Source organism: Anser cygnoides, chromosome 3 (assembly GCF_040182565.1).
Source record: "Anser cygnoides isolate HZ-2024a breed goose chromosome 3, Taihu_goose_T2T_genome, whole genome shotgun sequence".
Taxonomy (NCBI): domain Eukaryota; kingdom Metazoa; phylum Chordata; class Aves; order Anseriformes; family Anatidae; genus Anser; species Anser cygnoides.
The window spans coordinates 31,067,281-31,081,754 of NC_089875.1; the positions used below are offsets into that span (position 1 = coordinate 31,067,281).

The 14,474-nt window shown below is 48.6% G+C and overlaps 1 protein-coding gene across 3 annotated transcripts in view; it reads left to right on the forward strand.

The window, feature by feature from the left end:
- Positions 1-14,474, forward strand: part of LOC106029771 (uncharacterized) — a 68,024-nt gene that overhangs the window by 29,787 nt on the left and 23,763 nt on the right. For all 3 annotated transcript variants that reach the window (XM_013171058.3, XM_048079483.2, XM_048079485.2), the window contains exon 3: positions 1,117-1,607. In XM_013171058.3, the coding sequence (XP_013026512.2) occupies positions 1,117-1,607 (491 nt within the window). The remainder of the gene's footprint in view (positions 1-1,116; positions 1,608-14,474) is intronic.

The following is a 14,474-nucleotide window of genomic DNA, read 5'->3' on the forward strand; positions in this document are numbered from 1 at the left end:
CTTGAAGTTTTTAGGACCTCTCAGGGAGAAGCTGGTGGAATCAGATGCTGCAGTCACACTTTTATTACCAGAGATAGATATTGTTAACCACACGTTAAGCCGTCAGTACTACAGATACAGGGCAGTCAGCTCTCCAGTCAGGTCACCATCAGAGCTGGGAGTACAAATGGATCTTCTGTTCCATGCTTGTGCATCTCAATCATCATTATTCAAAGCTTCATCTTCTTGCCAGTTCCAGTCTTGACCTTCCTTTTTCCCATCCACCTGGACTCGCTTGTCTGATTAGCGCCCTTCCTCCCTCCTGTACCACGGGTATTGGGTAGCTCTGTTTTTGAATCTGGCTGGAGATTTTCAGAAGGGAGGTTTTGGACATGGTATGAAGCAAATTAGAGCTGTAGATGAAATCTGTGGTAAATGTATCTGCTGAGTTATGCTACGTCTCTGCTGTTTGTACATGACCTGATTTTTATCACAGTTTACCACAAATTCAGGTGGATCTTATGCAAGGGCAGAAGTCGTCAGATTCCTGACCCGTAGGGCATGTCCTGTCAAAATTCAAAGTTTTGCTTCGTATACTTACCCCAGAAAGAGTTGAGCAGAACAGGTAAAGCAGTCCCAGGTTGTGGCTGAAGGCAGGCTCTTTTATATGTCAAGCTTTGTAATAGGAAGAGGGCTTTTGTCTCCAGAAACCAGATCTCTCCTATCTGAGCTACAGAAGTGCTGCTTGTAGTAATACAACTCTAGGTGCTTTCTCTGCCCTGAGAACCGGTCACTAGAATTCAGTGTTTCTAGCGAGAGGTCAATGCCTAACAGCACGTTTGTAAGATCGTGTCCTCTCCACCTTTGGTGGGCAGCAAGTCCATGTCCTTGCCGTGCAGCTAGGCTTCCAGTTGACAGCTTACAAGCAGGTGTCTACCAATAAGGACTAAACAAAGACCTGGAAACTTTGAGGGGGAAGCGTTCATCAGGGGCATTTCTTATGTGGAAGAAAATGTGGAAAACAGCTCAGACGTTTGCTTGGAAGGAAGTAAAGAAAATGGGTCAGGAGAGCTCAGTCCCTATTTATGCCGTGGGACACAGATATACTGTCATTCCTCTCTCTCTTCTTCCCACCAGAGAGAAGAAGGAACTGTACCTTGACCCCTCTGGCCACCAACCAGCTCCAGAATCAGGAGAACCAATGCTGCAAGGTGCGGGCCCTTTTCCATGCCAGCCTGGATCGCCACAGCTCAGAAGAGGAGCTGGAGCGCATCAACCGAGAGTTTGCTGCTGAGAAGAGGAAGTGGTCCCAGGTCAGCAGGCTTGCCTGCTGCAGTGACAGCAACAACACCTCCTCCAGTGACGAAGAAGTGAAGAACTTGTGCGCCATGTCCTTCAAGCCGGTCGCAGAGCAGGCCGATGGCCTGCACGCCAGCCCGAGCCCCGTGCTGTTCAGTGCCTCCCCTCCCAAGAGACTCCAGCCTCTGGTGCGGAGCCCGGCCTCTAGACCTTTAATCTTCACGAGCGTTGGGGCAGGCCTTGAGCAAGTCATGCCGTGTAAGAGACATCGGCAGGGATACGGGGATAAGGTCCGCAGGCCCAGCCTTGACCTGGAAAAAATGCAGCAGGTAAGGCAGAACTTGACAGGAGGAAAGCAGCATCACTTGAGAGAAGCGAAGATGGAAAAGCATTATGGAGGCAGGGTTCAGTAAATTCAGAGGATTGCTTCTTGTGATTGTGGCTTCAGAGGTGTAATTGGTGCTCTTGCTATAACTGAGCCATTCTCTTGCTACTCGCTGCTCATTAGGAGTGCAGCACCCACAGCGTCCAGTTCATTGCGTGACACAGGACCAAAATCGCTGGAGATCACTTCAGGCAGGTTACTTTTGCTGCCATGAGCTTACCCGTACCACTTAACTCCAAAAAGAACTAATTGATCAGGGGTATGTAAATAAATACCTGAGTGGTGAAAGTAGATGTGGATTTGATGATAGGTGTCTGAGTTTCTTGACATCCTTGGGCCTGGCCTTTCCTGCTCCCTAGGAGTTTTACAGCCTTGTGAAACTGCTTTTTATGTTCCTAACACTTTGCAAATGCAGACTGTTCGCTCTAGGTGCAATTACTCTTGGTTTTGCAGGACTTCTTTAGGGGGCTGGGACTGAGGTGCATCATGCCAAGAGTTTGCCCCGGCTCTGCTGAGGAAGGTGCACAGGGGGGTGGGCTGGCCTGTGCAGTGCTCATCTGGTGCTGCTCTTTCGGAAGGTGTTGCTGCAGAGTTAGTATTGCAGCTTGCTCTTCATTATTTGTTTTCCTTCTTGCACTGGTAGAGCATCAGCTTGAAAGAATATCTGCAAATGTCTGCTGCCCCTGGTAAACTGCAGTAAGTTAAAGACAGTTATTTTCAGCTCAGTTTCCTCTCACTAGGGAAGAATTTTGCTGCCTCTGGTTGGTTGGATGTACTAGTTTTATCCCCATTAAGAGTGCCTCCTTTAAGCCTATGAGATGGACCCACTTATAAAAAGAAAGGGCTAGGTATTTATTTTCCAAGGTCTGTAAGACCCCTCCGTTTCCTCGTTACATAGCCGCCTGTTCTCAGTCCTGCTGGCAGCATGCATACTATGAATACACACCACGCAATTCTGTTTTCAGTACAGTTTTCTTCATCGCCCTCTCATACCTTCTTGCCAAGTCTCTGCTCCCAGAACATTGAAAAGGCCCGGTCTTGCATTTCGCATCACCCAGATCTGCCACAGATACCGACAGACTTTAATTAGTCTCTCATTCTAACGAGAGGAGACAAAAAAGCTGAAGAGCCTGTGCCCAGCCTGTTTTTCAGAGCGTGTGAGTAAATGGAGAAGTTTTTCTTTCTGCCCAGGTGCTTTCTCTGATTTGGATTCTGGGCATAGCATCTACCTGCTCTGCCCTTAGTCCCCTTCGGCAGTGTCTTTGGGAGGGTGCTGGCAAAGGGCAAACTCTGAGCAGGTTGGAGGCTGATTTGAATAAGCCTTCCAAACTGTTGTGGGTTTTCTGGGAAACCTTGTAAGGATGACTTGCTTTCTGGTTCGTAGGCTAATCTCTGATTGAGTTAATCGTAGCAATGATTTTTTCTGAAAGAAGTTGAAATCTAGTCCTTCTCTCATTAATAACATTTTTATTGTAGATGTCATTTCCACTTCTAGGGTGTGGAATCCCTGTTTTAAAAAAAGGATATTAAGCTAATGGCTTTTGATGTTAGAAATGTATGGGGTTTTTTTGGGGTGGGGAGGGGGCATTATTGTGGGAGAACCCACGCAAAGTGAGATGCAGCCTGAATTTTGTAACAGTCTGGTTATTTGTATTATTTTTATCTTTTTAAATTGGTTAATTTTCAGCTGGTATGATCCTGAGGCTTTATGATTCTAGATCAAGGAAGAAATATAAAGTCTCATTCACTGCATGTCTTTGCTTGCCACCTGTGCTTGTTTTTGCTGTGAAAATTATGAGAGAAGTGTTGTAGATTCAGACTTCTGCTGACTTGTTTCTTATGACAGTGATGTGAAATCTGATTTTGGTTTTGAGTTCTGCCACAGAACCCTTCTGTGAAACTGGGCAAGTCTTGCTCAGTATCTCTACTCCCCACCTGTGAAACAGGAGCAGGACATTTCTTTCACGGTCTGTCTTCGTGCTCCAACAAAAATGCCTCTTATTAAATGTCTGGGCAGCATGTGGTTTTTAGTCATGAAAACAATGCAAATGAGCAATGATAATACTAACGGGCTGCTCGGAGGCTCCATCTGGGCCCCGAGCATCAAGCCGTTCTTGCTTTGTGATTTGTATCCTTGCCGTCTCACGTGCTTGCCCGCAAGAATACAGCTGATAAAGTTGATCAGATAGAGACCTTTCTGAGCAGCAGATGTGGTCGCCGCTCTCCTCCCCGAGCCTTCCTTTGCATTCCTGTGGCTCCATGGAGCTGACAGATTACACGGTATCAGGCAAGATGAATTAGTTTTAGAAGCAAATAAGTTCTCGGATGAGAAGATGCTTTTGTGCACGTGCTAGGGCTGCATGAGGGTGGGTGAAAAGTTGGTGAGTGCTTTGCCCCTGTATCAAGTTGTGCTGTTTTTGTTGGTTGGTGATAGAAGACTGGTCCAGAGGGTTGTGGCATGGAGCAGCTCTGTGTCGGGGTGCTTCAGCTATTCTTAGGGTGGAGCAAACAAGGCAGCTTTTGCGGGAAGACCAGGGATTGGTGGCATGTGTTGTCCAAAGGCCTTTTTGTGTTCCGGTGGTCTGATGGCTTTTGGTAAGGCAGGGGAGCACGTCTGGGAGAGAAAAGTAGGTTGGGGGCAGTCTGAGTGCGTTCAAGGGGTTAGGGTATCGCTGTCCTTCTACCTTCATGGCCTGTGGATAAATGGAAATCTCCATCACCCGGACCTTTCAGTTCGGCCTCCCTCAGCAGGAGAGGCTGCGCAGGAGCAGGTTGGAAAAGTCCCATTCTGGGTAGGTGCCAGGCCACGTGTTTCCAGCTTCATAGGCCAGTGCAATCCTGCCTTTTTCTGCCCCAGCCATCAGTTCGGGCGATTGCCGGGCCTGTTTCCCACCCTGGCTGGTCAGCTGGCCACTCAGCCTCTTCCCTATTAAGGCTGAGCAAGGGGAATTCAATGCGTGCCTTTCTTCACTTCTCCAAAGGACTGGAAAATTAGCTTAGAAGACTTTTTCTTTCCCTTAATTGGGCTGAAACGCCCTGGCTCGTGTGGACGCCCGTGTTGCTGCAGTGAATGCCCTCGCCCAGCTGCCCCTTGGTCGTGGCCCTTGGACGGCAACCTCATTACACGCAGGTCCTGCTGCCAGCCACTTGCCATTTAATGAAGGCCGTGTGTGTCCCAGAAAGACTGGCACCCTGTTAACGTGGGCAGATCTGGCTTTTTTTGGCTGATTCACGAGGTCAAGGAGAGCAGGGAAATCCTTCGGTGGCTTGAGGTGGAGGCACCAGGGTGCACAGGGGTGGGCAGAGGTGTGAGGAGGTCCAGGGTATTGCAAAGGCTGCTTGGAGCTGCTGAGCTTGTTCCAGGGGATGAGATTAATTGTTCTTGACATGCTGTGTAAGGGGATAGAGAGGAAGCAAAGGGCCTTTCCTCCTGTGCCATTTAGCACGGCTCGCTGGAGCTCCTGTGACTTTCCAAGCAGGTGAAAGTAGATCTCAGTGCAGCGTGTGCAGGGAGGGAGATCATAATCTAAGGAGGGCGGCTTTGGGTTGGCAGGAAGAGAAACCTAAGTTGCCCTCGTTTCTCTGTGGGCAGGTTGCTGGTAGGGAAAACATCACTTTAAAATACAAAGCAGAGTCTGCATACCTGGGTACGTTATGCTATGAAATTATTAGGTAGTCCTGAGCAAGTGAAACGCTTCTGTTATGATTTAACTGCATGTATGAGTAGATAGTATCAAGCACCCGTTGTCTAATGGAGGCTTAACGCGTTGTTTAAAATGCTTTGAGACCCTAGGATGAAAAGGGCCAGCACAGAAGAGAACATACCCTGTACTAGCACGTGGATTTGTCACTGCAGACGCCGTACTCTTTTGGTAGGTGAATAGTTTCAGTGCTTAACGGGTGATGAAAACTTTGTCTTGGCTTTGTCTGGTGGCCTGGGGCAGCATGAGCTCTGATCAGGGCTTAGGTGTAATATCGAGCCCAACAGTCCTTCTACCGGATGCTTGAATATCAGCATTTTGGTTGGACTGGGCCTGGCAGGGCGATCAGCACCAAAAGCTGGCTTTCAGCGTGATACTAGTCACACAGAGGCTACAGGAAAGCAAGCTGTGGGCTCTCACCCTACCATGGAGAGCAAGGGGAGAGCAAGGACCAGCGTGTGAGCCCAGGTACTTGGGCTTTGGGCTGGTAACGCATCCAGGGTGAAATTTCAGATCCTTAGCACAGCTGGGCTTTGCCCTTGCCTGCCTCTCCGGGACTTGACAAATAGCTTCCAGACAGAGAACGTGTGAGCTCGTGAGTCCTTTTCACCTCTTGGCCTCCCGTTTGAATCCAGCCCTTGTCAGTTACTGAAAATTGTTATCATCTGTTCGCTCTCCTGAGCTCGCCTCTCTGTGCTCGGGGGATGCCGGAAAACCTAGCACTGGCGCTGCTGATGCTTTCGGCTCTCCCTCCGTGCTGGGCCTCGCTCTCCAGAATGACCGAGCAGAGCTCAGTGGCTGTGCCGAACGTAATGGCTTACGCCTGTTCCTCCGGGGCCCGGTGCCAGCACGTGTCCACCCCAGGTTTGAGAAGCTGGGCCGCAGCAGTTCTTCGTCCCTCAGCGCGGTAGTTTGCCTGCTGAAGCAACGTAGTAAGGAAACTGTTGCAGAAACCGGTTGCGCCATTACAGAGTGAGAAATCTACCTTCTGGTAACCTCCTGCAATTTTGCTTTTATTTTTTTACCCCCCAAAATGCTCAGCAGCAGCTGTTCCTCCGGCACCAAAGCCCCTGTCCGTCTCACCCCTGCCAGTATTCGGTGAGGAAGTAGCCTGTGAAACAAACACTGTGCTGCAAGGCAATCCTAGCACGGGAAAGTCTGTGGACAAAAAAAATGTATCAGACTGCTCTAGGATATAGTTGGGTGGCAGGAGTCTCTGGGACTCGGGACGCGTGCCACGTGAATGGGCAGCGGGCACAGCAGGGGTGTCTCCTTCTTTGCCTGTTTGAAGGAGGCGAGGAGATGTTCTCTTCTGTTTTGACGTCTGTTGTAAGGATGCTTTGGCTCAGTGCCCCCCAGCTGACGTCTGGTTTGCTGATGAAGGCATTTGCAGTCCGATGCCTGCAGAAGGGAAGGAAGGAAGGGTGCCCGCTGAGAACACCCAGGTCTGGGAAGCAAGGGGAAGGCATGGGGAGCCCCACCCTGCGCGGAGGAGGCGGTTGTGCCTCTGCCAGGCAGCAGATATCTTGGTCTCTTGCTGTGCATCCCCGAGCGTGCTCTGGATGGTTAATTCTATCAAATCCCTGCGAAAACACGCTGTAATGGAAGTGCCAGTGTGCTGCCAGGGCTGGATGAATCAGAGCAGGGTAGAGAGTAACTCACGCAGAGTTTAGCCTAGCTGCTTCCTAGAAAAGGTAATGGTTTTCTTTCCTTTCCCGAAGGAGGTAAGTGATGTCTTCACTTCACTGATGGCAAGGCTGAAGTTCACCTGCTGCCATGGTGGCTGCTTCTTAATGCCAAGGGCAAGCCAGGTAGGCTAACCCAGTCCTACTCTGAAGCTTTCAGCATACATCAGCATGATGGAGGTTAGAGCAATCTCATGGGGTGGCTGAGGTTCAAAGGGACCTCTGGAGGTCCTCTTGTCCAACTTTCCTGCTCCAGCAGGGCCACCTAGAGCCAGTTGTCCAGGTCCACGTCCAGACAGCTTTTGAGTATCTCCCAGGAAGACTGCACGGCCTCTCTGGTTAACCTGTTTCAGTGCTTTGTCACCCTCATAAATGTTCTCTGATGTTCACGCATGTTTCAGTTTGAACTCATTGCTTTTTGTCCTGTCACGGGGCACCACTGAGAAGAGCCTGGCTCCATCTTCTTTGTACACTTCAGGTATTTGTAGACATTGGTAAGATCCTACCTGAGCCGTCTCCATGCTAAACAGTTTCAGCTCTCTCCACCTTTCCCCATAGGACTTCTCTCCAGCTCCCTAATCGTCTTCAAGGCCCTTCACGTTTCAGGTGTGCTGCTAGCAGGCTGCCATTCTGATCACACATCTCTCCTTGGACATCTTCCACCACTGTGTCAGCCCAGGCACAGAGTGTTGGCTCGTCCATTTCTAGGGCCAAACATTGGTGCTGTTCTCCCTTAATCCCTTCCTTGTTTTGCCTGAGTGCTTTTTTGATCTGGTTTTGCAACACGTGCAAAGGGGCAACAGTTCAAGAGGGAGATGGATGAGTGAACCAGCGTATGGGTGCTTCTGTCTGGAAATACTCATCTGGCTCTTCTTCCCCAGATACCTAGCCATGTAACTTCACCACCTCTTCCTGGAAGCCAGCCTGCTGGTGAATATAGCTATCTGGACTGTCACAGGGCCTAGGTGCTACCTGGGCTGTGTCCAAGCATGAGCCAGGAGCGAGAACATCTGTGGAAACCTCTGAAACCTGGTTGCTGGAGGTGCTGCTTTGGATCTTGAAGGAGAGTGTGGTTACTGGATCGGTCAGAGTGATTTGAAGTGTGCTAGAGAGCTTGGATGAGGCAACACAGGGTAAGGAAAGGAAATTAGATGTGGCTGAAGTTTGGGAGAACATATTGAAGAGAAATCTGTGGAATAGGAGGAGGAAGAGGAGGATAGGAATGGGTAGAAACAACTGTAGTGTCTTTTTTGTATTAAGGTTCCCGAAGGGACAATAATAGCACCTGGCACCAGAGGCAGTAAACTATGAACCCAAGGTTAAAGCCAACAGCTTATCATTTAGATTGGCAGGCTTGCTGGCTATCTTCCCAACCCTGCTGTCTTTCTTTTTTCTCTAAGCTCTAAAGCTTGGTAAGAAGGTATTAGGCTAGAGCTGTTTCTTTGGCTGCAGACCAGGGAGAGATCAAACGGGCATATGGGCACCACTGGCATGTGTCCTTGGGATGTGACTGAAGGGAGATGTTCTGGGTGATGCTGGATAATGTGAGGCCTCAGCTACTGGTGTGACCGTGAGGGGTAGGTGGGCCTGGAGGGAGCGAACGGGGGCAAGGGAGCTTGTGGTGGGCCATCCCGGGGTAACTGGAAGAGGTGCACTAGCTCAGCAAGTGAAAAGCAGGCAGTGTTTCTTTACTAAGATGAACCTGAACACATCACCTCTGAGCAAAAAAACAACAAAACAAGCAAAACCAGAAGGTGCTCCCCTCTGAAAGTGGCTGCCAGAATCTCTGCACATGAACGGACAAGGTTGGGCTCCTGACCTCTATCGTTTTTATCTCCCTCAAAGCACCACTGAGAGTAACACCTCCAAAACCAGCAGGAGGCAGAGGCCAGTGCCCCACGCCTGCGGGCAGTGCGGTAGGTGGTGGTGGGCTGCCAGCAGGCCCCAGAGAGCACCTCTTAGCAAAACCTGGAGACCCTCACTGCAGCAGCGACACAACGGGTCAAAATCTGGTTTGAGGTGGGGTGAGTGGCTGCTGCAGAGCAGGCTCGGGGTTGGATGCCCAAGGGTGGCCATCCTTTTGGTGTGTATCTGTGCTGTCTCTTGTGTGTTGCCTGCTGCGGGCCCTTTTTGAAGAAGGATTTCCAAAGGATGTTTTGTTTCTTGTTTTGACACAGTACAGTGCAGAAGGATAATGCTGGCGCGCTCTCCCTCCCTCTCTCTCTGAATTCAGCCCAAGTAGCCTTAAGGGCCTGGCGGATTAAGAAGTTTTGCTGCAACCTGTTTATACTTTTCAGCAAGACCAGTTAATAGATGTTGCCTGTAAGTGAAGGTCAGGACCTTCTCTACAGTGCTGTCCTAGAACAGAGCAGGATTATCCTCCTCTCCCTCGTCCTTGGTGTGTCTGGGCTAGAAGGAGTGCCTGGGTTGGGTCCCAACGTGGCTGTTTTGTTGGCCCGATACCTCTCCCTCCCCGCTCCTCCCTCAGCATGTGGCTCATTGTGATACAAATATCTCATCGGCGCCTGGGGAGGGAAGGAGTTTGCAGGCGGCTTTGCCATATGCTGTAACTGCCCGTGTTGTATTTGGTCTGCGGGTGAATGGATCTCTCCTCAGGCATGACAAGATACATCTCTGGCTTGTGGCAACAACCTCCGAAAAGGAGAAAGCCTTACAGTTAACTTCTTGAGAGGATGGGTGAGGTGAGCTTGAGGAGATTGGCTCTTTGGAGCCAATTCCTGGTGTAGTCCAGAGAGCATGTGGCGGTGGTGTCAGTCTTCTGATCGCTTCCCTGACTTTGTTATATAGATTGAGAAACAGAAATGAGTGGAAGAAAGGGGTTAGGCCTTTTCCTTTGTTCCTCCCCAGCTGCCACGACTAAGCGTTGAATACCAACTTAAGCACTTAGACCAGTGACCAGGCGGCACCCACAAGGTAACAGGGACTGCTACTGCTTCAAAAGCAGCCTGCAAGAGGCTTGTTCAAAGCCCTACACGAAAACGATGGTAGCAAGAAATGGAAAGTGAGAGCCTGTTTTACCCTGGCACTGCGTAGCCCTATATCTCTTAAGTTAGGCCACGTTCCTCGTCCAGCTCGTCTTGGTGTTGGAGAGGTGGTGTTGCAGGTGTGCAACTCGCACCCTGCCATGTCCTGGTGGGGCCTGCAAGTGGGAGGGAGGGAGGTGGTGGTGTGGGTTTGGACGTGGCAGAAACAGAGCGGTCTTGTGATGGTGCAGATTAACTGACAATGCCAGGCTTTTGTGCTCGGGTTTTGCTACCACAGACCGAAAGCAGGCAGCTTGTCCCGGAGCATGTCTGAGACTTGAAACCACAGCAGCCGTTAGCGTTCAGTGGGCAGAAGCTGGCTGAGCTTTTAAGGCCAAGTGTGTGACTAGAGCAAACACTCTAGGAAATACTGTTTTTTGAGAATCTTTGGTGTGGTAAAATAGCCAGCCTGGCTGTCAACAACACAGCTGTCCTTGGCGTGGGCTGGGGTTGAGATCTGATTTTCTGCCTTAACTCTGAATAGCCTCTCTATTGTTGGCTCACATGAGAACCGCGCTGCTGGGCTCTGCTCTCCCTTTCTGTAAGCCTGTTGATGTCGGTGGGAGTTTTGGGCATTGGTCCATAGCTCATCTCGCAGGAAGAGGCACTCAACAGTCATCTACTTCTCATGTAAACAGAAAGAGTGTTAAACCAGTGTGGATACACCTCTGAAACTCTCTGCCCTTCTCCAAAAACTCTCTGCCCTTCTCCAGAGTTGTGTTCCCAGACTGCCAGCTGAGTTGTGATTGATTTTGAGGAAACGATGATCGGTAAGTCAGAGACCTCTGGCCCCAGCTGGAAACATACAACTACATTTTTTCCCCTAAATGGAAGGTTTGAAAAGCATAGGTGTCCTGGGGACCACAGGTAAATTAAAAAAGCACAAATTAAGATAATTGACATAAACCCTATAAAGTTTGCTGGTTTTCCTCACTGAAAATGATCCTTTTCAATCTTCTGTTAGACTTTGCTTGCTCATTTAAAAAACTTTCCATAGGAATGAATTTGCAAAGCTCAGGATTCTCTAGAGTGTTAGAAACTTAACGTAAATGAGAAGTCTGTGGTCATGTCTATGCTAGGACAGAAAATTTATTTTTGTTTCTAAAAATATGCTTATGTTTTAAAATCCTCCCATAGCCTTGCAAGGTATAATTTCACCTTAAGTTTTATCGTGGAAAAACTAGGTTGAGCAATTATATAGAGGATGAAACCCTGAGTTATTTCACAAGTCGCTTTGCAAGTACTGTAGGCATGCTCGTTTTTGACAGCATAGATAAGTCTTTTGCCTACCTGTGGAGAGTTTAGAAATTGCCTATGTTGCGTGTTGCTTCACAGGCTCGTCAGACACTCCTACAGGCTCTGGCATGATGGTGTGTGGGGGTAACACAATTAAGAAATGAGGAACAGGTTAACAAAGCATTTTCCAAAATTCAGTGCTAAGGAATCCATATAGTTCCTAGGGATATTTCTACTTATACTAAAGCAGAGCCAGTCAGATGCGTGGTTTTCTTACTGCTCTAAGCCTGTACTTGTTCCATTACAGGGGATGGGGTTTGCAGCTGGGGAAACCACCACAGGTCAGGGAACGCCACTGGGTTTGTTCAGGAAAGTCTGCTGCTGCTGTTTGTACAGGAAAGACAGACGAGCCTCACACAAGAACATGGTGTACCTGCTTAGATGATAAGGCTCTGCACTGAGCATACCTTAATGAAAGTCTTGAAACCTAAGCTGCGGTGCTTTGTTCAGAGCCCTGGTTGAAATAGCACAGTGGCTGTGGTACATGCATTTTCATTGTGGTTCTGAATCTGATGCACTATAAAATGAAGCTCTTAACTTGTTGTTTTCAACTTAATATAATTTCCTGTCGTTCCCTGAGTGGCACGTCCAGCTCTATTACTTTCTGAGTGTTGTTAGAGGAATGAGTGTAATTGTGAGCAGTGGAAGTGGTGCTCTTGGAAAATATACTTTGATCAAATAGGGATACTTGTAGCATGGCATCTTTTTAGTATTCTTGTATCTCTTATTTATACACCTAATATTCTTCTCAAATCTGTGACTGCTACAAGAATGTGAGAAAGGTATTCTTGATGTACTAATCTTTCTTGTCTGCATTTTGCAGCCTCTTTTGCTATGGGCAGTTATGCTGAACATCCTATGGAAAGACCGTAGAGAGGGGTGAAACGGTAAACCACAAGAAGCTGAAAAAATCTGATTATCTCGTGATGTGGCTGCTGGTGGGGTTAGAAGTAGAAAGCAGCAGTAACTACCGCTGCAACTTTGAGACTTTTCTTTGTTGCTTGGTCAACCGTATAAAATGGTGCTGAGCTGAGACATTGGTTCATTTGCTTTCCAGATGCAAGCATCCCAATCACTCAAAGACCCTCAAAAATATTCATATAAATGTGGTATAAATTCTTGCTTTTATTATCAACCTTTCTCTCCACAGGGAATCGTAATGAACTTGGCCTTGAGACATCCAGGTCTGCCTTTGTACTCTGCTCTTTCTTCTTTTAATGAGATGATCTGAACTTTTGCCCTTCTGCAGTGTAGCGGGTGAAAGAGCTCTCTTGGTCCTAGGATGTGACCATTCCATAAGCATGACGGTTGGGGAAAAAGGAAGTACAGAATTATTTTTGTGTTAAGATTGATGTGCACGGTCATGAGTACTGGCACATGTTATACAGGCTCCAGTATGTAGCTTACAGGCTGTTAAGCTGAAGATTTATTTCCAAGTATTTGCAAAGTGGATTTTGATGCAGGCAGTGGAGTGGCATACATAAAGTCCACAGTACTCGACCTATTTCTTCATGGGTGCAGCTCCAAGGGTGGCTGTGCTCTGCTGATGCCTGCTCAGAAGTATAGTGGCCTGCTTCTGGCTCTGGTCTGGCATGTCACTGCTTTTGCACAGGGGAGGTTCAAAAAGTTGGCAGGAGTGATGTGTCACCCATGCTGGCACCTATGGACAAATGGAGATGCTGAAGCTCCGTGTATGAAGTGTCCATGTAAAGTTCTGCTCGCTGAACTGCATTGCTCCTCACATGGGAGGGGTTTCTGTGTCATCCTGAGCCACCTGCAGCCATGAGGATGTGGACAAAGGGGATGCAACAGGGTATCAAAGTCTGGTGCTCATCACCAGCTCTGAAAGGAGCCATATACCTACTTAGAGGGAAGGACAAAGCACTGGGCGGGGACATGGTCTCCTCTGAAATCCTTGCTGCTCACACGGATACAGGCCTCGGCCAGCCCTTTCAGAGCTGGCGGGTCAAACTCCACCACAAGCTCTGAGCTTCATCCCACAGACGGCACCCCAGGCCCCATGCCGCAGGGCAGGTGCGGGCAGGCACCGCTGCCTTGGGACCTGGCTCAGGTTGTGGGCACGGGGAGAACGGTCTCTGAGCACAGTGGTTAATTACATGCTGTATAAGTGGATTAGCTCCCTGGAGTAAGAGGCCTTTATCCTATTAGCTGGCCAGCCACTTCAGCACGTTCCTTCCTCACTGCTGTGTATGTGAGGTTCAGCGGGGACAAGTAGCTGGTAGAGTGGAGAAGGTGGTAGTGGTTGGGCCACCTCATCATTTCTTTCTGTGGTTATTAATGTTCTACTATTGCCGCTTCCTGGATATTTATATGAAGACAAAAAAAAAAAAAGTCTCTCTGGTCTGTTAATCATCTTTAGGCCTGTAATTTCTAATACACTACTTAGTTATGTAAAATTATTTTCATGTGCCCTTGGAAACAAATGGGATCTCGCAGATAGGCATAGTCATGCGAAAGGAGGTGCTGAAATGTGCTGTGGGGCTGTGCAGACATGACATACATGTGTGTGTTTGTGTCTTGGGAGGGGAAGAAGTGGGGCTCAGTACCCTATGTTCAGACTCTGTGGAGCCCAAGCAAGCCCCATGGCTTAGGATGTTTGCTTGTTTATTTCTTTGAGACAGGCTTGTTTTGGCTTCCCAGAGCTATTTATGCAGTCAGTCAGCATTTGGCTTGTTCAAAGTTTCTCCCCAAATCCAAGTTTTCGTCTGGAGATATAGGACCTTGTGTATTTTCTGTTTCAAGTTGCCTTTGTGAGTGCTCCCAGCAGCTTGAGCCCAAGGCAGGGGTTCCTGAGGGGTGCATCTGCATTGCTGCAGATGATGGGGGGCAACTCTAACTCACCTTTGGAGGCTTCCCTTGTAAAGAACAAGCTGTGTTGTGTGCCTTCAGTTCCACTGAAAAATCCTTTCCATGATTTAGTGCAGTGAGTATATCCCACATTGTCCTATTTTGAGAAGCTCCACCAAGGCCAACCTTCTAAGGATCCACAGAAAAGGTGCATATTCCAGGTTCTGCCCAGACAAACCTATTGATCTCCACTGAATGTCTTCTGTAGTGGATTAGT